General features: G+C 44.5%; 1 protein-coding gene across 5 annotated transcripts in view; it reads left to right on the top strand.

Annotated features, from left to right (window-relative positions):
• Positions 1-27,421, top strand: part of LOC142661486 (carbonic anhydrase-related protein 10-like) — a 676,742-nt gene that overhangs the window by 292,028 nt on the left and 357,293 nt on the right. For 2 of the 5 annotated variants that reach the window (XM_075838886.1, XM_075838887.1), the window contains exon 3: positions 21,097-21,239. The exons of the other annotated variants lie outside the window; for them this stretch is intronic. In XM_075838886.1, the coding sequence (XP_075695001.1) occupies positions 21,097-21,239 (143 nt within the window). The remainder of the gene's footprint in view (positions 1-21,096; positions 21,240-27,421) is intronic. 5 annotated transcript variants of the gene reach the window in all.

Below are 27,421 nucleotides of genomic sequence, written 5' to 3' on the forward strand. Positions count from 1 at the left end.
CAGCAGGTGTTTGCCTTTGAAAGCCGTGACAAGCTGGCTGCATAGCTTCTCTCGATAATAAGCCAATTTTGCCTCCCTCTCGGAAGGCGCAAAAAACTCCCCCATTCTGGCTTAATACCGAGGGTCTAAAAGTGTGGCTATCCAGTACTCATCTCTTTGCTTCATGCTAACAATACGACAGTCAGCGCGCAAGTAACGAAGCATACAGCTCGCCATCCTGGCCAGCGTTTCAGAGGGCCCGTTTGGCTCCATCTCCGCCCCATACTGCCATGGTTGTCCATCATCAAGGTCGTCGTCAGACTCGTCATCACCATCACTGTCATGTTGTGCGGCTGCCTCGTCCCCTATCCCTTCCTGTGATTCCATCTCCAAATCCAGCTCCTATTCAGGTCCTGTTTCCTCATCCTCCTCCTCCTCCTCCTCCTCAACATCCATAGCCAGATGTGATCCTTCCTCCATCCTTTGCTGAATCATCGCTGTGAACGTTTGCTCCATAATGAATATCAGCGGCATAACATCGTTCATTCCGCTAGCGTCACGGCTCACAAATCGTGTGGCCTCTTCAAAGGCCCTCAAAACGCGACATGCGTCTCTAACCAGCTGCCAGTGCCTGAGCTCGAAATTACACTGGCTCCAAACGCTGCCCGTCTGCTGCATCAGGAAATCATTCACGGCTTTCCGCTGTTCGTACAGACGGTCCAACATGTGCAGGGTGGAATTCCAGGGTGTTGGAACGTCGCAAATCAGGCTGTGTTCTGGGAGATTGTTTTGACGCTGTAAGTCCAGGAGGGCGTGCTTAAATGCATACAAACGTCTAAAGCGAACGCAAACCCTTCTGGACATGGCCAGCACACCCTTCAAACCAACATATGACTTTAAGAAGCGTGTTATGACCAGATTGATCACATGTGCCATGCAAGGAGCGTGTGTCAGGTGACCTAGACTAAGTGCAGCCACAACGTTCTTCCCGTTATCAGAGACAACATTGCCCAGTGTGAGTTTCAGAGGAGACAGCCAGCGTGCGATTTCCTCCTTGATGCACAGCAGCAGCTCCTGCCCTGTGTGGCTTTTCTCGCCCAGGCTCAGGAGGTGTAAGACAGCGTTGTGGCGCTTCACCTTGCACCTATGAAAGAGGAGGGAGGAGGAGTGGAAGATACGCTGTGTCCTGTCGGGGACGGGTTGACATCCATTGAGGAGGGCAAGGAGGAGGAGGAGAAGGAGGAGAAGGAGGAGGAGGAGGAGAAGGAGGAGGCGGATGGTAGGCGCCTAGTGTCCGGAGTTGAACCAGAAAGATACAAGCGTGGAGGTGGTAATGCCTGGCATTGCTGCGGTGGTGCATCGGACTGCAAAATATTGACCCAGTGGGCCGTGAAAGACATGTACTGTCCCTGCCCATAGTTGCTGCTCCACGTGTCGACGGTGGCATGTACCCTGCTGCACACGGATAATTGCAAGGACTGACCCACATTTTCCTCCACTTGCTTGTGCAAGGCAGGGACAGCTGTTTTGGAGAAGTAATGGTGGCTAGGTATTCGCCACCTAGGCTGAGCGCACGACATCAATTGCTTGAAGCCGGCGGAGTCGACCAGGTGGTACGGCAGCGACTGCACCACCAACAACTTAGCCAGGTGTGAATTAAGCCGCACGACAAGTGGATGACTGGGTATATATTGTTGCTTATTGGACAACGATTCCGTAATGGATAACTGACGGGACGTAGGAGGAGCACTAGATGACAGTGATGATGATGATGACAACGACATGGTGGATAAGGCCTGGCTACTACTTAGATGACAGGGACTCGGAGCAGCAGCAGCGGCAGAGGGGTCTTCATTAGATGTACATGATGGTGGGGCATGTAGATTGTCCCACATGGCCTTGTGATGCCGCTCCATGTGTTTACGTAGAGCGGTAGTTCCTACATTGCTGCCCTGCCCATGCCTTACTTTCTGCTTGCAGATACGCACTGTGCCATGTTTTCGTCCTCCGGGAAGGTACAGAAAAATTGCCACACGGCAGAGTACCGTAAAGAGGTAGTACCACGTCCACCACCACCACCACCCGAGCTTGCCCCTTGTCTGGCAGGCTTTTTTCGGGAGCCTACACCAGCATCAGTGTCGCCTTCACCGGCTCCTGAGCTGACCCTACCGCTGCAACGTTTTGCAGATTGACTTCTGCCCCTACCTCGGCTTGGCTGTTTATCACTGCCAGTGCCGCCACTACTACCCTCCTCCTCTGACGCCGTCATCACCTCGTCATCTGGTTCCCACATCCTGTCTAAAACAACCTCATCATAGCCTTCCTCATCATCCCCGCCACTTCTGTCACTGTGTTGTGAATGTGATGTGACATCATGGCGGGCTCCATGCCTCCCCTCATTACTGCGTCTGCCACCACGGCTACCACCAACACCCCCACTACCACAGCTATGCGTCTCGGACACCGCTTCCACCTCCACCACCGCCGCAACACACTCTGTTGGCTGACTTGCGGAAAACAAATCATCATCACTATGTTGTTCAGTATCTTCCTTCGCACCCGAGGAGATGTCTCTTAGGACTCTCAGGAAAGATGGCTTCCCGCTAGGAAGGGGGAGTGAAGACATAGATGATGGAATGGAAACGCTAGAAATACCCATATTACTACTGTCACTGTGCCAAGGAACTGTAGAGGATCTGGAATCCAACGAAACCTGGCTTGAAACCAGATTGTCAGAGTCTTCCTGCTGAGATGACCGCGAGCCAGCCAACCTGTCCACAATGGCCGTATTGTCTAAAGTAACCCTCCCACCGGAGGAGATGGACAAGTCTGGCTTGCTGATACTGCTGCTACTACTACCAGCAGGCACATGGCTGCTGTTACTAGTGGAACTGGGCACATGTCTTGTGCCACAAATGCTGGTACTGGGTCTGGCACCAACAGATCCAACTTTTGTACTGGAACAGGACATGGCATGGGTGTTTTTTCCTCTACCCCGTCCTTTCACAACCATTTTTTTACTAGACATTTCACTGCTGGAGTGCAGCAAGTTGAATCAAAACCCCGGGGATGAGCCCCTTCTAAAAGCGTATTCACACACTGGCTTGGCAAATGGCAATGAGAATTTCTATCAGCCACTGTGCACTGACTCAGGGAATGCTGGCCCTGGGCGTTGTAATACTACAAAGGCTGCCTCAGCTGCCTGTATTGCAAGTTGGATGCAACGGGGATGAGCCCCTTCTAAAAGCGTATTCACACACTGGCTTGGCAAATGGCAATGAATGAGAATATCTATCAGCCACGCCGCGGTGCACTCAGGGAATGCTGGGTGTTGTAGTACTACAAAGGCTGCCTGTATTGCAAGTTGGATTGTTATGTTAACCCATGCAACGGGGATGAGCCCCTTCTAAAAGCTTATTCACACACTGGCTTGGCAAATGACAATGAATGAGAATTTCTATCAGCCACTGTGCACTCAGGGAATGCTGGGCGTTGTAGTACTACAAAGGCTGCCTGTATTGCAAGTTGGATTGCTATGTTAACCCATGCAACGGGGATGAGCCCCTTATAAAAGCGTATTCACACATTGGCCTGGCAAATGGCAATGAATGAGAATTTCGATCAGCCACGGTGCACTCAGGGAATGCTGGGCGTTGTAGTACTACAAAGGCTGCCTGTATTGCAAGTTGGATTGTTATGTTAACCCATGCAAGGGGGATGAGCCCCTTCTAAAAGCTTATTCACACACTGGCTTGGCAAATGGCAATGAATGAGAATTTCTATCAGCCGCGCCGCGGTGCACTCAGGGAATGCTGGGCGTTGTAGTACTACAAAGGCTGCCTGTATTGCAAGTTGGATTGTTATGTTAACCCATGCAATGGGGATGAGCCCCTTCTAAAAGCTTATTCACACACTGGCTTGGCAAATGGCAATGAATGAGAATTTCTATCATTCACTGGGCACTCAGGGAATGCTGGGCGTTGTAGTACTACAAAGGCTGCCTGTATTGCAAGTTGGATTGTTATGTTAACCCATGCAACGGGGATGAGCCCCTTCTAAAAGCTCATTCACACACTGGCTTGGCAAATGGCAATGAATGAGAATTTCTATCAGCCACGGGGCATTTAGGGAATGCTGGGCGTTGTAGTACTACAAAGGCTGCCTGTATTGCAAGTTGGATTGTTATGTTAACCCATGCAACGGGGATGAGCCCCTTCTAAAAGCTTATTCTCACACTGGCTTGGCAAATGGCAATGAATGATGATTTCTATCAGCCGCGCCGCGGTGCACTCAGGGATTGCTGGGCGTTGTAGTACTACAAAGGCTGCCTGTATTGCAAGTTGGATTGTTATGTTAACCCATGCAACGTGGATAAGCCGCTTCTAAAAGCTTATTCACACACTGGCTTGGCAAATGGCAATGAATGAGAATTTCTATCATTCACTGGGCACTCAGGGAATGCTGGGCGTTGTAGTACTACAAAGGCTGCCTGTATTGCAAGTTGGATTGTTATGTTAACCCATGCAACGGGGATGAGCCCCTTCTAAAAGCTTATTCACACACTGGCTTGGCAAATGGCAATGAATGAGAATTTCTATCAGCCACGGGGCATTTAGGGAATGCTGGGCGTTGTAGTACTACAAAGGCTGCCTGTATTGCAAGTTGGATTGTTATGTTAACCCATGCAACGGGGATGAGCCCCTTCTAAAAGCTTATTCTCACACTGGCTTGGCAAATGGCAATGAATGATGATTTCTATCAGCCGCGCCGCGGTGCACTCAGGGATTGCTGGGCGTTGTAGTACTACAAAGGCTGCCTGTATTGCAAGTTGGATTGTTATGTTAACCCATGCAACGTGGATGAGCCGCTTCTAAAAGCTTATTCACACACTGGCTTGGCAAATGGCAATGAATGAGAATTTCTATCAGCCACTGTGCACTCAGGGAATGCTGGGCGTTGTAGTACTACAAAGGCTGCCTGTATTGCAAGTTGGATTGTTATGTTAACCCATGCAACGGGGATGAGCCCCTTATAAAATCTTATTCACACACTGGCTTGGCAAATGGCAATGAATGAGGATTTCTATCAGCCACGCCGCGGTGGACTCAGGGAATTCTGGGCGTTGTAGTACTACAAAGGCTGCCTGTATTGCAAGTTGGATTGTTATGTTAACCCATGCAACGGGGATGAGCCCCTTCTAAAAGCTTATTCACGCACTGGCTTGGCAAATGGCAATGAATGAGAATTTCTATCAGCCACTATGCACTCAGGGAATGCTGGGCGTTGTAGTACTACAAAGGCTGCCTGTATTGCAAGTTGGATTGTTATGTTAACCCATGCAACGGGGTTGAGCCCCTTATAAAAATCTTATTCACACACTGGCTTGGCAAATGGAGCATTTGTATTGCAATTTGGATGTTGATTGTTGAGAGTAGAGTAGACTCCAGCTGTAGTGGATGAGCCCCTTCGATTGCTGGATTCCTGGCTTTTAGATTCCTAAAGCTTTCCCTAAATACACAGAGATGCTATCCCTACAGCTCCTGTCTCTAAAATGGCCGCTGAGCTCCGTGCATAGACTTTTATTGCAGGCTTGAGCCCGCCCCTATGCTGCTTCCCGATTGGCTGGGAGAGCCGTTTGCAAGGCATTATGGGGTAGCCTGATGTCAGGTGATATTTTGAAATCCTCCATTTTACATCTAACATGTGGCAGGCGCCAAAATGTAGCCGGGTTCGGTCAAAACGGGTTCGGCCGAACCCGGTGAAGTTCAGATTCGCTGCGAACCGAACTTTTCACGATGTTCGAACCGAAACCGGGTACGGTTGTCCCGATTCGCTCATCTCTACTCCAGAATGAGAGGTATTTCCATGTTTTATAAACTCTTATTTCAACCAAACATTGTAACTAAACCCTCCTACAACCACAAATGGGAACAGGATTTACAACTATCGATAACTATGGAAGAATGGCATGGAGCTATTACGGCTCTGAAATACATATCTAAAGGTGCTAATCATTGGGAAGCTTTGTTTAAGATTATTCTTCGATGGTACCTTACCCCTGCCCATATAGCGAGACTAAATCCGTTATACCCACACTTTTGTTGAAGAGGCTGCATTCTTATTGGTATCTACTTACATGAATGGTGGGAGTGTCCCATGGTATTTAACTTTTGGTGTGGCGCAGAGGCCCTTATTAAAGATGTCTCAGAGTTTGATATACAGTTACAACCTAAATTAGCTCCTAGGTATTTTAGATCTGCCCTTAAATTTAAGAACAGAAGTAGGACACATTATACTCGCCGATAGATCCATGATTGCAAGAACCTGGAAATCTAGCTCTCCCATAACCACCAAAGAGCTATGCGACACTATCCAATTTGCATACAACATGAAAACATATTTGGCTATAGACTCGCGTTCTACATTCTGACTAGATTCCAGATGGTCTGTTTGGAACTCTTAGGCTGGGTTCACACGACCTATTTTCAGGCGTAAACTAGGCGTTTTACGCCTCGAATTACGCCTGAAAACACGGCTCAAATACGTCGGCAAACATCTGCCCATTCATTTCAATGTGTTTGCCGACATACTGTGCCGACCACCTGTAATTTTACGCGTCGCTGTCAAAAGACGGCGCGTAAAATAACAGCGTCGTCAAAGAAGTGCAGGACACTTCTTGGGACGTAATTTGAGCCGTTTTTCATTGACTTCAATGAAGAACAGCTCCAAATTACGGCCGTAATTGACACCTCGCAAAACGCGAGTACGACCAATTACGTCTGAAATGCAGGAGCTGTTTTCTCCTGAAAACAGCTCTGTAATTTCATCCGTAATTGTCGTTATCGTGTGCACATACCCTTACTATATAGTTGGACTCCCTTAGTTCTATAAATATTGCATTCTTGCATTTCTTCAACTGTCAACCGAGTTGATTTTTTTGGTTTTTCTCTTGTTCATTTTTTGATCACATTTGTTTTTATCTTCTTGCATTCTATATCAATATGCTTACTTGTATACTTTCTACTGTAGAGTTCCTACACGAACTCCAAACATTTGTCACATATGTACCTTGTACTTAACCCCTTCCCGCTCTATCATGTACGGAAACTGGTGTCTTAATGCCTTTTCACGTTACTGTACGTGAAGGAGATGAAGCTAGCTCAGGAGCTGAGCCCGCACCATCACCGCCGGGTGACAGCTGTATGTTACAGCTGGCACACTGAGGTATTGGCCAGTACCGGAGCTAGCATCGGATCCAGCCGATTAACCCCTCAGATGCTGCCTTTAATAGAGATCGCATCATGTGAGGAGTTTTTAGCCACCGGCACCCTAGCAACGTGATCGCTGGGTTGCCGGTGGCTGCAAAGGCGATTGGAGGCCTAATACTTACCTCCCGGTCTGCCAGCAATGGAAGCCTTCTATGCCCTGCTCGGCGGCAGGGCCTAAAAGGCTTCCGGTACCATCGGCAAGGTGGCGCCGGCTCAGCTTCCGGCTCAGAAGCTGAGCCGGCATCATCAGCAGTGTGTTTCCGCTGTATGTTACAGCAGACACCCCCCGATCTATAAGCAGGAACCGGAGCTAGCTCCGATTCCTGCCATCAACCCCTTCGATGCAGCGGTCCAATGAGATCGCTGCATCAAAGTGGTTTGTATCAAATCGGCAGCCTGCCATGCGATGGCAAGGCTGGCGACTGCTACTATGGCAACAGGAGTCCTAACAATGGCCTCCTGCCTGTCATTACGGAAGCTGATTAGGCCCTGCCCAGAGGATGACCCTGATCGGCTTGCTGTCAGTGAACAACTGACAGTTCCAATACATTGCACTACCTATGTAGTGCAATGTATTATAACATCAAACAAACACTTGGACCTTCAAGTCCCCTAGTGGGACTAAAGAAAAGTGTAAAAAAAAAAGTAAAAATAAAAGTTGTAAAAAATACAATAAAAGTTTCAAGTAATAAAATAAAACACAATCTCCCCCTTTTTCCCTACATTTATTTATTTCTTCATTTATTATTGAAAAAAATAATAAACCATACATATTTGGTATCGCTGCAACCGTAACGACCTAACCTATAAAAATATTATGTTATTTATCCTGCGCAGTGAACGCCTTAAAAAAAAACTAAAAAATACTGCCATAATTGCTTTTTTTTGGTCACTTTGTCTTTCAAAAATTGAAATAAAAAGGAATCAAAAAGTCGCATGTATCCAAAAATGGTGCCTATAAAATCTATAACTCGTCTCTCAAAAAACAAGCCCTCATACAGCTCCATCAACGAAAAAATAAAAAAGTAATGGTTCTCACAACTTGGCGACAGAAAAAATACATTCTCTGCAAAGGATCTGCCAGGCACAGCAGGGTTAACGCCCATAGGTAATCAGTCGGCACCTGAGTCTATGCCTATGAGACTGACTCCAGCTTCCACCACTCAGGCTGGCAGGCTTAGGAGTGGGAGAGCCTATCGTAGCCTGGCCAGACTCAGCTAGCTCCCGCCCTCTGTCTATTTATACCTGCCTTTCCTGTTCCTCCAGTGCTTGTGATTCTTCTCGTGTGGTTTCCTGGCCCAGCTACAGCTCCTGACTATTTGATCCTGCTCCATACTGACCCTGGCTTACTGACTACTCTTCTGCTCTGCGTTTGGTACCTCGTACACTCCTGGTTTGACTCGGCTCGTTCACCTCTCTTGTTGCTCACGGTGTTGCCGTGGGCAACTGCCCCATTTCCCTTAGCTTTGTGTACCCTTGTCTGTTTTTCTCGTGCACTTACTGAGCGTAGGGACCGCCGCCCAGTTGTACCCCGTCGCCTAGGGCGGGTCGTTGCAAGTAGGCAGGGACAGAGTGGCGGGTAGATTAGGGCTCACTTGTCCGTTTCCCTACCCCTATCATTACATAATCACAAGCCCGTTACCTAGTCTACCCTGGTCCCTGTCTCTACTATGGACCCCCTTGAGACCCTGGCCCAGCAAATGCAGGGTCTCTCCCTACAGGTCCAGGCCCTGGCTCAGAGCGTCAACTCGCCTGACACTACCATCGTAGTGCCCCTCACCTCACCCCTTGAACCCCACCTCAAATTGCCTGACCGGTTCTCAGGGGATCGGAGGACTTTTCTCTCCTTTCGGGAGAGTTGTAGGCTTTACTTTCTCTTAAAGCCTCACTCCTCAGGTTCTGAGAGCCAGCGGGTGGGTATAATTATGTCCCGGCTCCAGGAAGGGCCCCAAGAGTGGGCCTTCTCCTTGGCTCCTGACGCCCCTGAACTTTCCTCCGTTGATCGTTTATTTTCTGCTCTCGGACTCATTTATGACGAGACTGACAGGACTGCCTTTGCCGAGAGTCAGCTGGTGAACTTACGTCAGGGTAAGAGACCTGTTGAGGAGTATTGTTCTGACTTTAGGAAGTGGTGCGTAGCTTCTCGGTGAAATGACCCTGCCTTAAGGTGCCAGTTTAGGTTGGGGCTGTCGAACGCCCTGAAAGACCTGCTAGTTAGCTACCCCTCGTCTGACTCCCTAGACCAGGTTATGGCTTTAGCGGTACGACTTGACCGACGTCTCAGGGAACGACAATTTGAAAGTTTTTGTGTTTTCCCCTCTGACTCCCCCATGATGCCTCCCGAGGTCCCGTTGCTTCGCTCTTCCACGGAAGACTCGGAGGTACCTATGCAACTCGGGGCCTCCGTGTCCCCCCAACAATGTAGAGAGTTCTGCAGGATGAATGGTCTCTGCTTCTATTGTGGGGATGACAAGCATCAAGTGAACACCTGTCCTAGGCGTAAGAATAAGCAGCCGGAAAACTAAGTGATCATTGGGGAGGTCACTTGGGCGCACAAATATTTCCTGTAAATATGAAACGTAATAAAATCTTGCTTCCCTTTCAGGTCTCTTTTGGTGGTAGGTCTGCTACCGGCAGTGCCTTCGTGGATTCAGGGTCTTCTACTAATATCATGTCTGAGGAATTTGCTATGTCTCTAGCTATGCCTTTGATTGATTTGCCTAAACCTGTTCCGGTAGTGGGTATCGACTCCACTCCTCTTGCTAATGGTTATTTTACACAGCATACCCCTGTTTTTGAACTCCTTGTTGGCTCCATGCATTTGGAGCAGTGCTCTGTACTGTTGATGCAGGGATTATCGTCCGATTTGGTTTTAGGCCTTCCCTGGTTGCAGTTGCATAATCCCACGTTTGACTGGAATACTGGGGAGCTTACCAAATGGGGTAATGAATGCTTGACGTCATGTTTTGCTGTTAATTCTATTTCTCCCCCTGAGGTGGTGAACATGCTACCTGAGTTTGTGCAGGACTTCGCTGATGTTTTCTCTAAGGAGGCCTCCGAAGTGTTACCTCCTCATAGAGAATACGATTGCGCTATCGATTTGGTACCAGGAGCTAAGCTCCCTAAGGGTAGGATATTTAATCTTTCTTGTCCCGAACGTGAAGCCATGAGAGAGTATATCCAGGAATGCCTGGCTAAGGGTTACATTCGCCCCTCTACTTCTCCGGTAGGTGCTGGCTTCTTCTTCGTAGGGAAGAAGGAAGGTGGTCTTAGGCCATGCATTGACTACCGTAACTTGAATAAGGTCACTGTAAGGAACCAGTATCCCCTTCCTTTGATTCCTGATCTCTTTAATCAGGTTCAAGGGGCCCAATGGTTCTCTAAGTTTGATCTACGGGGGGCGTATAACCTTATCCGCATCAAAGAGGGGGATGAGTGGAAGACTGCGTTTAACATGCCCGAAGGTCATTTCGAATACCTCGACATGCGCTTTGGGTTGTGTAATGCTCCTGCGGTCTTCCAGAATTTCATAAATGAAATTTTAAGTAATTACCTGGGGGGTTTTCTTGTAGTGTACCTTGATGACATACTGGTGTTTTCCAAGGACCTGTCCTCCCACATTGAGCGTGTCAGGAAGGTGCTCCAGGTCCTTCGGGAAAACAAACTGTTTGCGAAAACCGAAAAATGTGTGTTTGGGGTACAGGAGATACAATTTTTGGGTCAAATCCTCACTCCTCATGAATTCCGCATGGACCCCGCCAAGGTCCAGGCTGTGGCGGAATGGGTCCAACCTGCCTCCCTGAAGGCGTTAGTGTTTCTTGGGGTTCGCTAATTATTACAGGAGATTTATTGCTAACTTCTCGGTCATCGCTAAGCCTCATACGGACCTCACTCGCAAAGGTGCTGATCTCCTCCACTGGCCTCCTGAGGCTGTCCAGGCTTTTGAGGTCCTTAACCCCTTCACGACCAGCCCACGTAGATTAACGGGCTGCCGTGCTGGGCTTTTCTCCTGCAGCCCGTTAATTCACGTGGTGCCAGAACAGAGTGCACAGCGCTCTCCCTGTGCTCTGAATCTCTCAGCACACGCTGCTATTAGCAGCTTAAGTGCTGAGAGAAGACATCAGGATCGGATTGGTGTCGGTCCTGATGACGTGATCACCATGATAAAGCTATCATGGTGTTCACAGCAAAGTTTGTTGCAGCAACAAACTTTCTGTGCTGTTCGTTACAATGTTTCTCCTCCCTCCCTGTCAGATCGTTCTGAGACAGTGGAGGAGAAGAAGCTGTGCCGAGCAGCTGCTGTGTGTCTCCTATAAAGACACACCGACTGTAAAAACACACAAAAACACCTCCACATAGATAGTTTAGTGTAGGCAGCTAGTTATAGTTCAGGTAGTCTGTTAGGTAGATAGTACTCAGACTAGGACAATTAATTAGTTAGTAATCAATTAGGGCTTATAATGTGTGTGTGTGTGTGTGTGTGTATATATATATATATATATTTATATACTGTGTATGTATGTATATATATATATACACACACACACACACGTAATATATATATTATATATAGACATATATTTGAAATTTGTTAATACTAAAAATTAATAATTAGGGATGTTATATATCTATAACATCATATAGATATATACGTACATGTAATATATACGTATACACACATATACTTATATAAATCTCTTCATATATTTTACACGTCAAAAAATTTAATTGTATGTAAATTCGAAATACATTGATTCATTGTTAGGCTGTGTTCTCACGGAGTTTTTTGCAGGAGGAAAATTCCTCTTGCGAAAACTGCTCCAGACGGTTTTTGCACAGTGGTTTGACAAAAACTCGCCAAAACACTCATCGAGGTGTATTTTTTACCCTTCTGACTGATTGAAATGGGGTTTTGGAGGCGGAAACCGCCTCAAGATAGGTCATGTCGCTTCTTTTTACCGCGATGCGTTATTTTTGCTCACGGTAAAAAAGCTTTTTCCAACTCCCATTGAAATCAATGGGAGACATTTTTGGGCGGTTTTTGACGAGTTTTGCGGAGCGGTTTCCGCGCCGATAAACTCGTAAAAAAACTCTGTGTGAACAGGGCCTTAGGGTTGTTCATAAATTTATTGATCAATGGTTTAGTGGACTTTTTCTTTGTTACTTTTATTAAAACTGTTACAAAAAATAAGTAAAAAAAAAAATACGTAAAAAATGGCACGCAAGTTATATACCACTGAAGAGGCATTTTCTCTCTTGGATTCTGATAGTGAATGGGGTCACGTTTGGGGGGTTTCTGCTGTTTTGGTCCCTCCAGGGCGTGGCAAATGGGACATGGCACCGAAAACCATTATAGCAAAATTTGAGCTCCAAAACCCAAATGGCGCTCCTTCCCTTCTGAGGGCTGTAATGTGTTCAAATATAAGTTTATGACCACATATGGGGTATTGCCGTAATCAGGATAAATTTCTTTACAAATGTTGGGGTGCTTTGTCTCCTTTATTCCTTGCAAAAATTAAAAATGTCTATGTTTCTTCAGAAGAAATGTAGATTTTCATTTTCACAGACTAACGCCAATAAATTTAGCAAAAAACCTGTGGGGTTAAAATGCTCACTATACAACTAGATAAATTCCTTGAGGGGTGTAGTTTCCAAAATGGGGTCACTTTTTGGGGGTTTCCACTGTTTAGGTACCACAAGACCTCTTCAAACCAGACTTAGAGCTTAAAATATATTGTAATAAAAAGGGGGCTTCAAAATACACTAGGTGCTCCTTTGCTTCTGAGGCCGGTATTTCAGTCTATTATCACACTAGGGCCACATGTGGGATATTTCTAAAAACTGCAGAATCTGGGCAATAAATATTGAGTTGCGTTTCTCGGGTAAAACCTTCTGTGTTACAGAAATTTTTCTATTACAAATTAATTTCTGCAAAAAAAATTACATTTGTAAATCACACCTCTACATTGCTTTAATTCCTGTGAAACGCCTAAAGGGTTAAGAAACTTTCTGAATGCTATTTTTAATACTTTGAGCGGTGAAGTTTTTAAAATGGGGTGATTTATGGGGAGTTTCTAATATATAAGGCCCTCAAAGCCACTTCAGAACTGAACTGGTCCATGAGAAAATAGGTTTTGGAAATTTCTTGAAAATTTGAGAAATTGCTGCTAAAGATCTAAGCCTCGTAACGTCCTAGAAAAATAAAAGGACGTTCAAAAAACGATGCAAACATAAAGTAGACATATGGGGAATGTTAACTAGTAACTATCGTGTGTTGTATTACTGTCTGTTTTACAAGCAGATACATTCAAATTTAGAAAAATGCAATTTTTTGCAAATTTTCTCTAAATTTTGGTGTTTTTTATAAATAAATACTGAATTTATCGACCAAATTTTTTCACAGACGTAAAGTACAATATGTCATGAGAAAACAATCTCATAATCGCTTGGATAGGTAAAAGCATTCCCAAGCTATTACCACATAAAGTGACACATGTCAGATTTGAAAAAATCGCCTGCGTCCACAAGGCCAAAACAGGCTCAGTCCTGAAGGGGTTAAAGGACATGTGTTGCCAGCAAAACATGTTTTTGTTTTTTTTAGTTAAACAGTTAGTGTATAGGTGATTAACCATTGTTCTAATTTTTTTTTTTTTTCACGAGTCAGGAAATATTATAAATTGGATTCAATTTATAATATTTCCCAGCACTGGTCACTAGATGGAGCCATTCCCAAAATTGCAACATTGCATGTGGTAAAGCAACCACATTGCTTTATGCTGCAAAATTGGGTAAAAATCCCTCGCTCTAGTGAGCTCTCAGAATCCCCCCCTCCTTTATCCTGGCTAGTGCCGGGAGAAACGAGGGGTTTGAACGGTCTAACCTCCTACACTGTGTGTCGCCATTTTTTGAGCTAACACACAGTGCAGAAGGTTAACATACAGTAGTAAACACACTGAAACACGAACATACATAGAAATAACTTACCTGCTGCAGTCGTCGCCGCTCCCTCCGGTCCATCCGCTCCATCTGCTGCCGCTGCTCCATGTGCACAAGTCCGGAAGCCGCGACCGGAAGTAGTAATCTTACTGCCCGGCCGCGACTTCCGGTCCACAGGAAAATGGCGACGGACGGCGCACATTTCAAATTGAACTGTGTGGGAGCGGCGAATGCGCTGTTCCCACACAGCGGCGTACACGATAGTGGATGGAACGGGCCCCGTTCGCAGTCCCTATGGGACTGGAGCTGCCGTATTCCATGTCTGTATGTGTCGTTAACCGACACATACAGAAATGGAAAAAAAAATGGCAGCCCCCATAGGGAAGAAAAAGTGTAAAAATTAAAAAAAGTAACACACAAACACACAAATTAATCCAAACGTTTTTAATAAAGCACTAACATCTTTAACATATGAAAAAAAAAATTTTGGTGACACTGTTCCTTTAAGAAGTGCTTTATCTCGGCCCCGGTGCTGGTTCAGCCCAACCAAATGGAGCCATTTATCGGGGAAGTTGACGCATCCGAGGTGGGAGTGGGGGCTGTCTTGTCCCAGGGTACCAGGTCCCTCACCCATCTCCGTCCCTGTGCCTACTTCTCCAGGAAGTTTTCGCCCACTGAGAGTAACTATGATATTGGCAACCGCGAACTCTTAGCCATTAAATGGGCATTTGAAGAGTGGCTCCACTTCCTGGAGGGAGCTAGGCACCAGGTAACGGTCCTTACCGACCACAAGAATCTGGTTTTCCTAGAATCTGCCCGGAGGCTAAACCCGAGACAAGCTCGGTGGGCGCTATTTTTTACCAGATTCAACTTTTTCGCGTAGCTTCATGGCCAGCCCCCCTTCGGAGGAAGATCCTGCTTGTATTCTGCCTCCTGGTATAATAATTTCTTCTACTGATTCTGATTTAGTCTCAGAAATCGCGGCTGATCAAGGTTCAGCTCCCGGGAACCTTCCTGAGGACAAGCTGTTTGTTCCCCTGCAATTCCGGCTAATGGTACTTAGGGAAAACCATGACTCCGCAATATCTGGTCATCCAGGCGTCCTGGGTACCAAACACCTCATTGCCAGAAACTATTGGTGGCCTGGGTTGCCTAAAGACGTTAAGGCCTACGTCGCTGCTTGTGAGGTTTGTGCTAGGTCCAAGACTCCCAGGTCCTGACCAGCGGGCTTACTACGTTCTTTGCCCATTCCCCAGAGACCTTGGACCCATATCTCCATGGATTTTATCACCAATTTGCCTCCATCTCAAGGCAAGTCGGTGGTGTGGGTTGTAGTAGACCGCTTCAGTAAGATGTGCCACTTTGTGCCCCTCAAGAAACTACCCAATGCCAAGACGTTAGCTACCTTGTTTGTCAAACACATCCTGCGTCTCCATGGGGTCCCTGTCAATATTGTTTCGGACAGAGGGGTACAATTTGTTTCATTGTTTTGGAGAGCCTTCTGTAAAAAGTTGGAGTTTGATCTGTCCTTCTCCTCTGCCTTCCATCCTGAAACTAATGGCCAAACTGAGAGGACTAATCAATCTCTAGAACAATATTTAAGGTGTTTTATCTCTGACTGTCAATATGATTGGGTCTCATTCATTCCCCTCGCCGAATTTTCCCTCAATAACCGGGTCAGTAACTAGTCAGGGGTGTCCCCCTTTTTCTGTAATTTTGGGTTTAATCCACGGTTCTCCTCCGTTTCACCTGGTAGTTCCAACAATCCCGAGGTAGAGGTCGTTCATCGGGAACTGTGCACAGTCTGGGCCCAGGTTCAAAATAACCTAGAGAGGTCCCAGAGCGTACAAAAAACTCAGGCTGATAGAAGACGTTCTGCTAACCCCTTGTTTATGGTCGGGGATCTGGTGTGGTTATCGTCTAGGAACTTGCGCCTTAAGGTCCCATCCAAGAAATTTGCTCCCCGGTTTATTGGGCCGTATAAGGTCATTGAAGTCCTCAATCCTGTCTCCTTCCGACTGGAGTTGCCCCCATCTTTTCGTATACACGACGTGTTTCATGCCTCCCTCCTTAAACGCTGCTCCCCGTCCTTGGCTCCCTCGAGGAGACCTCCTGTTCCCATTCTCACCCCTGAGGGGGTGGAATTCGAGGTGGCCAAGATTGTGGACGGCAAGATGGTCCAAGGCTCCCTCCAGTACCTGGTCCATTGGAGAGGATACGGGCCTGAGGAGAGGACTTGGGTACCCGCCCGGGATGTTCACGCTGCGGTATTGGTCAGGAAGTTCCACCTTCGTTTCCCCAATAAACCAGGTCCACTTAGAAAGGGTCCGGTGGCCCCTCATAAAAGGGGGGGGGGGTACTGTAAAGGATCTGCCAGGCACAGCAGGGTTAACGCCCATAGGTAATCAGTCGGCACCTGAGTCTATGCCTCTGAGACTGACTCCAGCTTCCACCACTCAGGATGGCAGGCTTAGGAGTGGGAGAGCCTATCGCAGCCTGGCCAGACTCAGCTAGCTCCCGCCCTCTGTCTATTTATACCTGCCTTTCCTGTTCCTCCAGTGCTTGTGATTCTTCTCGTGTGGTTTCCTGGCCCAGCTACAGCTCCTATCTATTTGATCCTGCTCCATACTGACCCTGGCTTACTGACTACTCTTCTGCTCTGCGTTTGGTACCTCGTACACTCCTGGTTTGACTCGGCTCGTTCACCTCTCTTGTTGCTCACGGTGTTGCCGTGGGCAACTGCCCCATTTCCCTTAGCTTTGTGTACCCTTGTCTGTTTGTCTTGTGCACTTACTCAGCATAGGGACCGCTACCCAGTTGTACCCCGTCGCCTAGGGCGGGTCGTTGCAAGTAGGCAGGGACAGAGTGGCGGGTAGATTAGGGCTCACTTGTCAGTTTCCCTACCCCTATCATAACATTCTCTTTACAAAAGTAACTTTATTGTGCAAAAAGTTGTAAAACATAAAAAAGGCTATAAATTAAGTATCGCCGGAAACGTATAAAGGTAACATGTAGTTTATAACGCGTGGTGAACGCTGTATAAAGAAACCTAAAAAACTATCCCAGAATTGCCGTTCTTTTGTCACCTTGCCTCCCAAAAAAAGGATAAAAAGTGGTACCAATAAAAACTACAGCACGTCCCGCAAAAAAACAGCCCTCATACTAATACGTCTATGAAAAATAAAATAAGTTAAGGCTCCAGTAAGTCAGGAAATAAAAATATGCAGTTGTGCAGCCCGAGGGGAAAAATTCTTCTGTTTCAAAAGGCGATGTATCAAGGCACTAAAATTAGGGAACCAGGAAGGGGATTACCCAAACATATCTGCTGGAAACGAGGGTGCCCGTATTATACCAGGACAACACTTTCCCGGCAAAATTCCCCAAACTACAAAGGTGCGGAGTGTGGACCAAAAGGGGGATAAGGAACGACATTTATCAGTGCAACACCGGCCTGTGTAGAAAGGATTGCTTCACAGCGTAACACACATCTATGGATTATTTTATTATTTTTTTTACCTTATTATTATTATACCACCTGACTATGCCCCTGATGTACTCTGCCCAGCTCATATTTGCCCCACATTATAAACGGAAACACCAGTAAGACTCCAAACAAAACTATTACAAAGCAAAATCCTCGCTCCAAAAGCCATATGGCGCCCCCCCTTCTGAGCCCTACAGTGTGCCCAAACAGCTGTTTACTTCCACATATATGGCATCGCCATACCCGGGAGGCACAAGCTGGGCACGACATGTTTACCACTGAATTGGCATATCTAGGGAAAAATTTTAATTTGCACCTTCCGCAGCGTAATCATTTATGGAAAAAACACATGGGGTGAAAATGCTCACTACACCCCTTAATAAATGCTTTGAGGGGTGTAGTTTCCAGAATGGGGTCACTTGTCAGGGGTTTATTTTATTATTTCACATCATGGCCTCTGCAATTGTGAACCAATACTTTATATGTCGCCAAATTAGGCCTCAATTTTACAAGGTACTCTTTCACTCCTGAGCCTGTTCGAATGTCCAGGCAAAAGATTAGGGTCACATGTAGGGTGATTCTAAAACAGGGAAACACAGCATAATAATTAGAGAGCTATCTAGTTATGGTGGTACAAGCTGGGCACCACATATTGGCATATCTATGGAAAAAAAAAATCCCATTTTCACTCTCTAACATCGTGTGCACACTCATTTCTGCAAAACACCTGCGGGGTTAACATGCTCACTACACCCCTAGGTGAATACCTTGAGGGGTGTTGTTTCCAAAATGGGGTAACTTCTGGGGGGATCCACTGTTTTGCAAATGCGACATAGCGACCAGAAACCAAATGCAGCAAAATCTGTACTCCGAAAGCAATTGGCGCTCCTTGGTTATGAGCCCTGCCGTGTGCCTAAACAGCAGTTTATGACCACGTGTGGGATATTCCCGTACTCGGGAGAAATTGCTTTACAAGTGTTTATTTGTTGAGAAAATGAAAAATTTTGAGCTAAAGCTACGTCTTATTGAAGAAAAAGGTTTTTTTTTATTTTCACTGCCCAATTCTAATAAAATCTATGAAACACCTGTGGGGTCAAAATGCTCACTACACCCCTAGATTGATTCCTCAAGGGGTGTAGTTTTGTCAATGGAGTCACTTTTTTGGCATTTTCACGGTTTTGGTCCCTTAGGGGCTTTGCAAATGTGACCTGGCCTCCGCAAACCATTCCTGCTAAATTTGAGCTCCAAAAGGAAAATGGCGCTTTTTCACTTCAAAGCCCTGCCGTGTGTCCAAACAGCCGTTTATGACCACATGTGGGGTATTGTTTTACTCTGGAGAAATTTCTTTACAAATGTTGCGGTGCTTTTTCTCCTTTCGTCCTTTTGGAAATTAGAAAAAATTAGCTACACCTACATTTTCTTTGAAAGAATGTAGATTTTCATTTTCGCGGCCCACTTTCAATTATTTCTGCAAAAAACCTGCGGGGTCAAAATGCTCACTATACCCCTAGATAATTTCCTCAAGGGGTGTAGTTTCCGCAAGAGCCCTTCAAACCTGACATGGTGCCTAATATATTTTCTAATAAAAAGGAGGCCCAAAATCCACTATGTGCTCCTTTGCTTCTGAAGCCGGTGCTTCAGTCCATTAGCACACTAAGGCCACATGTGGGACATTTCTAAAAACTGCAGAATCTGGGCAATACATATTGAGTTACATTTCTCTGGTAAATCCTTCTGTGTTACAAAGAAAATAGATTAAAAATGAATTTCTGCAAAAAAAAAAAATGAAATTTGAAAATTTCACCTCTACATTGCTTTAATTCCTGTGAAACGTCTAAAGGGTTAAGAAACTTTCTAAGTGCTGTTTTGAATACTTTGAGGGGTGAAGTTTTTAAAATGGGGTGACTTATTTGTGGATTCTAATATATAAGGCCCTAAAAGCCGCTACACATCTGAACTGGCCCATGTAAAAATAGCCTTTTGACATTTTCTTGAAAATGTGAGAAATTGCTGCTAAAGTTCTAAGCCTTGTAGTATCCTAGAAAAATAAAAGGATGTTCAAAAAAACTATGCCAATCTAAAGTAGATATATGGGGAATATAATTAGCAACAATTTTGTGTGGTATGACTGCCTGTCTTACAAGCAGATACATTTAAATTTAGAAAATGCAAATTTGTGCAATTTTTCACTAAATTTTGGTGTTTTTCACAAATAAATATTGGATTTATCGACCAAATTTTTCCACTATCATAAAGTACAATAAGTCACGAGAAAACAATCTTAGAAACGCTTTGATAGGTAAAAGCACTCCCAAGTCATTACCACATAAAATGACACATGTCAGATTTGAAATAATGGGTCTGGTCCTGAAGGCCAAAATGAGCTTGGTCCTCAAGGGGTTAAAGACATGTTTTTTTTAATCTTTATTTATGTTCTGAAAACTCAATAAAAATCAAAATTTCAGCGGTGATCACCGCTTATACTTCAAAACAGCTGATCCTGATCCAATTAGCTGTTTTGAAGGAACAGCGGCGAGCACCACTGTTCTGTCGTTCCTTGCTCCTAGTATGAATGCTTCTCCTATTCAAGTGAATAGGAGAAAGCTGCCAAACTGTGAACCGCCGCTAGAGGGCGGTTCACAGTAGGAGCAAGAAACGATCCTTCAAAATAGCTGATAAGTGGCTATGAAGGATCAGCAGCGCTTCTGCGCCGCTGGTCTTTCATAATCGCCATTCAGTTTCTTTGAAGCAACAGCGGCGATCAATGCTGCACTGTCGAGCGCCCCCCATACACAGACATGAACCCCCCAAAATATGCAACTGCGCCACACACAAACTTCCCCCACACTAACTTCCCCAAACATGCAAAACACCCCGCACGCACACACACACACACACACGTACACACACCTTACCTGCGGCTGGTCTTCACCAAAATGGCGCCGCTTTCTCCCTACAAACCAGCTTCTATGCTGGGTCTCTCTGAACTGAACAGAGCTAGACGGCAGAAGCACAATATATATACGAACGGGAGCCTTTCGTATGTCCTATGACCTGTAGCTGCCATATTTCATCTGTGTATGTGTTGTGAAGAGACACATACACAGATGAAATAAGAGATGGCAGCCCCCAGTACAGTAAAAAAGTGTTAATAAAAAAACAAAAAACATTTAATATGAAAAAATAAAGTAAATATATTTTGTTAAAGAAAAGCAAATAAATTAAATTTAAAAAAATCATGACACCTTTCCGTTAAACCAAAAACTTTTTAAGAACATATTGTAAGTTTATAATATTTTAATTGTTACCCAAACAAAATAAAATTTAAAAGAAAGTCAGCTATTCATGTTAAAAAATGTGGCTTAAAATTATTAAAATTCATCTTTTTAACAGCTGAATCAACATAAATTACACTTGAATCTATTACAGGTCCTGCATTTTGGGGCCTGGTGAACTCCGCTTGGAATTTATGTACAATCGGCAAGAGACAATCTCCTATCAATATTAATACCAGCCAAATAATTTTCGACCCCTTTTTGCCCTCTCTCAGGCTGAGCATGGAAGACAAGAAGGTATTTTATTTTTTGCCTTTTTATTTGCCTTCTGTATTTTGGCATGTTCAATAATCTGGAAATAAAGCTTTGTATGACATAATGAGGCCAGTTTGAATGCAGTATGTATTCACATTTTCATATCTTCACACATAGCCATAGTAATTTTGCATTCCCAGTAGCATCTGAAGCATCTGATAAAATGACAGGATGTGTGATGGCATACCTGCTTTCTGCTTTAAAGATATATATGCTTTACCTTTGAAAATATTTTAGAGTTGACATAAAGATTCTGTATAATAAACATGAAAAATACTATGCAAATGCTTTGCTTTTACTGATCCTGAGTTACATCCTGCATTATAGTGTATTCTCATCCAGAGCAGTGTTCGAAATGCTTAAAGTCTATGTAAACCTTTGAAAGGGATATTTTTTTTAATAAAAAGGTCAATCAGTGTGTTTGGAGAAACTTTATAATTAGTTTTTATTAAAAATGTGTTTTACTTTTTGAGATACAGCTGCTCTGTATTCTCTTTACAGAGTGGCTGTATCGTTCGCTAAGACCGCGGACCTGACGGGTTTAGTATTAGCAGACACACAGGATCCACCTGTAATGGTGAATCTTGCGTGTCAGAGACACTTTCACTGAACCTGTCAGTCTCGCGGACCTGACGGAAACAGGATTTAGTGAACGGCACAGCTGCTCTGTATACAGGATACAGAGCAGCTATATCTCAAAAGTAAACACAATTTTTAATAAAAACTAATTATAAAGCTGCACCAATCAGACTGATTGACCTTTTTGTTAAAAAATACAAAAAAAAAATCATTTTCAAAGGTTTACATAGCCTTTAAAGTGAATGTTCATTCTTTCACACAATTTAGTTTTTATTATTCCAAAACTATGCAGAATTTGAGCTAATTTCTTAATATACAGTATGTTTGCATCAGGTGCAGCACAATTTCTTTGATACAGTGCTCTAAATCCCCTGTACAGGTGTGTTAAAGGGACTATATATAATAGTGGGGTTCACTGGCTAGTGTCGTCCACCATTACTACCTCCTTTATATCTGGGTCACTAGGGTTATGCCTAGTTTCCCGTACCTTTCTCTTGTATTAACGCCAATCTAATTGCTTTGCTGCAAGTAAGTGTATACAGCTGTATAGTAAATAAAGGTAATATTTATTAATACAAACAGTAATCACACTTAAATATAAAATACACCAAACACAGTATATAATCACAGTATAGAATCAGTGTATCCCAGTACACATAACAATGTATTGAATATACTGACACTTCACGTGAGACAGTATTATCAACAAGTTATTACAGTACTAATCTATACTACCACCCACTTATCTAAATTTACATATAAGTTGCATTACAATACACACACTCTCACTGTTTCTGTCCGACTCCCTCCTAATTATTACTGTCCCTGTACACTAAGGGTTAACAATTGATTTGGAGCATAAAGTGTTAATGGGTTGATGTGTACCAGGGGATAGGCAGGTAAATGGTGGGAAAGGGTTAACTTAACGTGCAGGCAAACAAGTACTAGGGGAAATAGGGGTTAGAGAAGGGTAGGGGAGAGGGAGAGAGAGGGGGAAGATACTTAGTGGTGCTTTCTGGTCCTTGGTATAAAGACCATATAAAGTTGGTCTGTGGTGGGGAGCAGGAAATAAGAGGGATCAGCATGCCTGTTGCCCCTCTTAAACCTCTTCCATGCACGTCTGTATAACATCACATATTCATGCACGCCCAGGGGGGGGGAAGGTAGCAACAACTCATGGTTCCCTCTAGTTACTGGAATGCATGGCTCCAGCCCCCCTGCTTAGTAGGAAGACAAGAAGATCAAAGGGAGAAGCACGTGTGTTCCTTTTGCAAACAAGACAAACAAGATAATCCTCCTGCTTTGTATTGAAGCACTTTCCTACAGGCATGTGTATGAATACTCCTATGTCTTTGAAGGGAGAATATATATATATATATATATATATATATATATCCATATCTACTTATATAGATACATTAAACACTTCCCTTTACAAGGTATAGAGTTAAATGATAAACTTATGCCTGTCTACAGCCACCACTAGAGGGAGCTTGGGTGCCTACTGAATACACATGGCCTTATAGTAAAAATCATAATTGCCTAACACATGCTCGCTCACTGTGCTGCAGCATGTTTAAGAAAGGGAGGTCACAACAGTGCCATGGCTACATGCTTACACAGCCAAGACAGAGCCTGATTTAGGAGCAATGCCTAGTGTCGTAGCCAATCAATGGAGGGAGAAAAAAGCTTGCTGGCCAGGGATTTCTTACATGTAATTCCAAAGAAAGTCACAAAACTCATCTGACTGTGCTTATTGGCTAGCAGATGTGTGTGATTGTCTTTGTCATTGTAGTTGTACTATGCAGCAGCAGAGGCCAGCCGAGAAAAAGAACACATGGTGACATACGGCAACAAGACTAGTGGGACTCAGGTTAGCTTCTCTGCAGAAGTAAATGGGGGAGGAATCCTCCAGCTTACCGATCCTATGTCCGAGCCCGGACAGCTCACGTATCCTCATGGACGCCAATGCAACACGCCATGAGTAAGGACAAGCGATTGGTCTGAAACACGTAGGCCCGCTCTCTGATACATCGGCCCCTTTGTATATGGACTTTTTAATATATTTGGAATAAAGTTGGAATATTACTTCCTTTAAAACCCAGCGCTGGATCAAGTTTCTCTTTTTCTTCTTTTAGCTTCTCTGCACCAAGCCTTTTAGCCCATGGGGTTGTAACAGTCATGTGATCTGCCTCCATTGAAGATATGCAACGAAGACCAAATGTCCCAGCATTCTCTATTGACCCAGTATTTGTACAGAGCCTACACTGGTGATTTACAAAAAGTTAAAAAAAAAAATTCTCACAGAATGCATTGCAGCATTGTATTATAGGCGTGATGGAAAGCTGTTAGGAACTATTTCTGGTTCCGCTTGTTTCCAATAGTAACCATCTTCCACAAGCCAACTTTATAAAGAAACGCTTGAGATACAGTATGTGAATCATAACAAGTCTAACAGAATTAGCCCAAATATTAAAAAAAAATTGTTAAAGGTATATGTGGAACTTTTTACAATTATTCAGTTGTAATTCATTATTTATGTAGCAAGTGGATTATCAATGAAATACATAATTTACAAGAGCTATAATTTATACTACATTGCATCCAATATCTCTGATTTGTTTGATAAATGAGTAAATATCGATTTCTAAAGGTCACACAATAGAACAGGTTTATATTAGCAATACAATTGATATATCCAAGTAGTGACCAATAGCTAAAAACGCAACCAATAGATAAGGAGAAGATGATCAGTGAAAGCCGGATCCACAGGTTTTGTAATATATCACAAAAAAGATCATGCGAAAACTATCCTTAGAGACGTTCACAAAGATCACTTCAGGGCTGTTTCTAGAAAAATTGGAGAATAGAGCAAACATCCAAAAAGTGGCAAAAAGTCAGCACACATGGTATTTAGTACCAAAAATCTTTATTAGGACACCTTTCGAACAGACATTATTCTAACAGCATACAATTTTGAGTTTGAACAGCCCTTAGGCCTCATGCACACGACCGTGTTTTTGCGGCCGCAATTCCCCCGAAAATCCACGGGAGAATTGCGGCCCCATTCTTTTCTATAGGGCCGTGCACACGACCGTAGTTTTTGCGGTCCGTGCACGGCCCAGGAGCCCGGACCGCAGAAAGAACGGGAATGTCTTATTACGGCCCGGTTCTGCGGTCTGGGCTCATTGAAAACAATGGCCGCGGCCATGTGCATGTGCGGGCGGCCTGCGGCTGACAGTCCGCTGACAGTCCGCAGCCGGCTGACCCGAAAATCACGGCCGTGCACACGGCTACGGTCGTGTGCATGAGGCCTTAGTCATAAGTACCACCCACTCCCCTGCATGCATATTCCTTATTTTATTTTTTTTAAAATCGATTAATTTAGATTTTTTTTTTTTTGGCTTCAATGACCAAACAATAACTTCATGTATTGACTGATTACAGTGACTAAAAAAATACCGCCATACAGTGATTTGAATAATACTATTATACCATATTTGGGAGATCTGCTATACTGCAACTATACATTTTTTCAAAATAAAAGTAGGAATGGACCCCAGGAAAGCAAAAGGGAAACATTTCTAAGAAAATGTTAAGCAATGTTTCCCTTCTCTCTTGTACTAGGTTTGGAGAATGGATCCCTCAAATCCAGATGCAGGGGAGGATGTTAGCAAGAAGGTTAAGGCTGTTCAGGCAGCTAGATGGGTAACAGTTAGAAGGAGGGGTCGAGGAAAGAGTGTAAGTGAGACTAGTCCTGATCTGGAACACCCTAACAAGATTGCCAAGTTGGCGAATGAGGGGGATGTCAGTTCAGGAACGTCAGTAGCACTGCTGCAGCTAGACACCTCCTCTAGCAACCAGGGGGATGTCTGCTCCAGTATGGAGGGGAATTGGAGCATAGGAAAGACCTTACAGGTCCTGGTAGTGGGAGACTCTATTATTAGGGGAACAGATTGGGCAATCTGTCACAAAGACCAGAAATACCAAACAGTTTTCTGTCTTCCGGGTGTGCTGGTTCGGAATATCGCGGATCAGATTGACAGAATATTAGGAGGGTTTGGTGAAGACTCAGCGGTCATGGTGCACATTGGCACAAATTACAAAGTTAGAGGTAGGTGGAAGGTCCTAAAATATGATCACAGTAACTTGGGTAACAAGCTTAGGGCAAGGACCTCAAACGTAGTATTTTCAAAAACATTACCTGTACTATGTGCTACACCAGAGAGACAGCGGAATATTAGGGAGGTGAACACGTTGCTAAATAATTGATGTAGGAAGGAGGGGTTTGGGTTCTTGGAGAACTGGGCCGACTTCTGTTGACTACAGACTCTACGGTAGGGATGGGCTGCACCTAAATGGGGAGGGTGCAGCTGTGCTGGGGGAAAAGATGGCTAGAAGTTTGGAGCAGTGTTTTAACTAGGTAATTGGGAGGGCAGTTACTATATAGAAGGGGAGAGCAGCGTAGCTAGTGAGCTGGGGCTAAGAAATAATCATGGGGTGTAATAGAGGAATGGGTTACAACAGTTAACAGGAATAAGAAGAAAAGGGATATGTATAAACATCTAAAAAGTGCATGTATACTAATGCCAGAAGCTCCAATAACAAGATTGAGGAATTAGAGTTCTTAATGCTGGAGGAGAATTGTGACATAGTGGGGATAAGTGAGACATGGCTGGATGATAGCTAAGACTGGGCTGTTAATTTGCAGGGTTACAGTCTGTTTAGAGTTTATCATACTAATAAGAAAGGGGGAGGGGTTTGCTTATATGTAAAATCCTGCATAAAACCCCTCCTGCGTGATGAAATCTATGAGAGAAATGATCATGTGGAGTTCCTATGCGTGGAAATAAGGGGAGGGAGAAAGAATAATAAAATACTGATAGGGGTTTGTTATAAGTCTCCAAATATAATGGAAGAAGAAAATCAACTAATAAAGCTAGGCAGTAAATCATAATGAAGTCATTACTATGGAGGACTTTAACTACCCTGATATAAACTGTGAGGCAGAAACCAACAAAGGAAACAGGTTTTCGACAATAATTAAAGACAATTACCTTTCACAACTGGTGCAGGACCCAACAAGGGAGGGGGTACTTCTAGACCTAATTTTTACCAATAGGACGGACTGGATATCAAAAGTACGGTTGAGGGTCACCTAGACAATAGTGACCACATAATAAGTTTTCATGTATCCTTTCACCCCTTTGCGCACCCAGACGTGCTATTACGTCCAAGTGCGGGGAGGTTAAGTTTGGAGCGCGCTCCATATGCTGTGGGTGTTGGCTGTATTTTACAGAGAACACCCGGGACTAACACCCGGGAGCAGTGATCGCACTGTTCCTGGCTGTTTAACCACTCATACGCTTCGGTCAATCGCAACCGCAGCATCTGAGGCGTTGAAAAAAGGGGGACGGCCCCCTCCTACAGCTCATCACCCCCCCTCCGCAGTGAGATCTGGGGCTGACAACGGTTGTTATGGCAGCCCAGGGGCCTTATGAAGCCCCCCAGGGCTGCCTTCACTCTGCCTCTGTTAAGCCCTGCCTGTGGCAGGGTTTAACAGAAGCCTGTAAAAATTACGATAT

The sequence above is a fragment of the Rhinoderma darwinii genome, chromosome 10 (genome assembly GCF_050947455.1).
Source record: "Rhinoderma darwinii isolate aRhiDar2 chromosome 10, aRhiDar2.hap1, whole genome shotgun sequence".
Taxonomy (NCBI): Eukaryota; Metazoa; Chordata; class Amphibia; order Anura; family Rhinodermatidae; genus Rhinoderma; species Rhinoderma darwinii.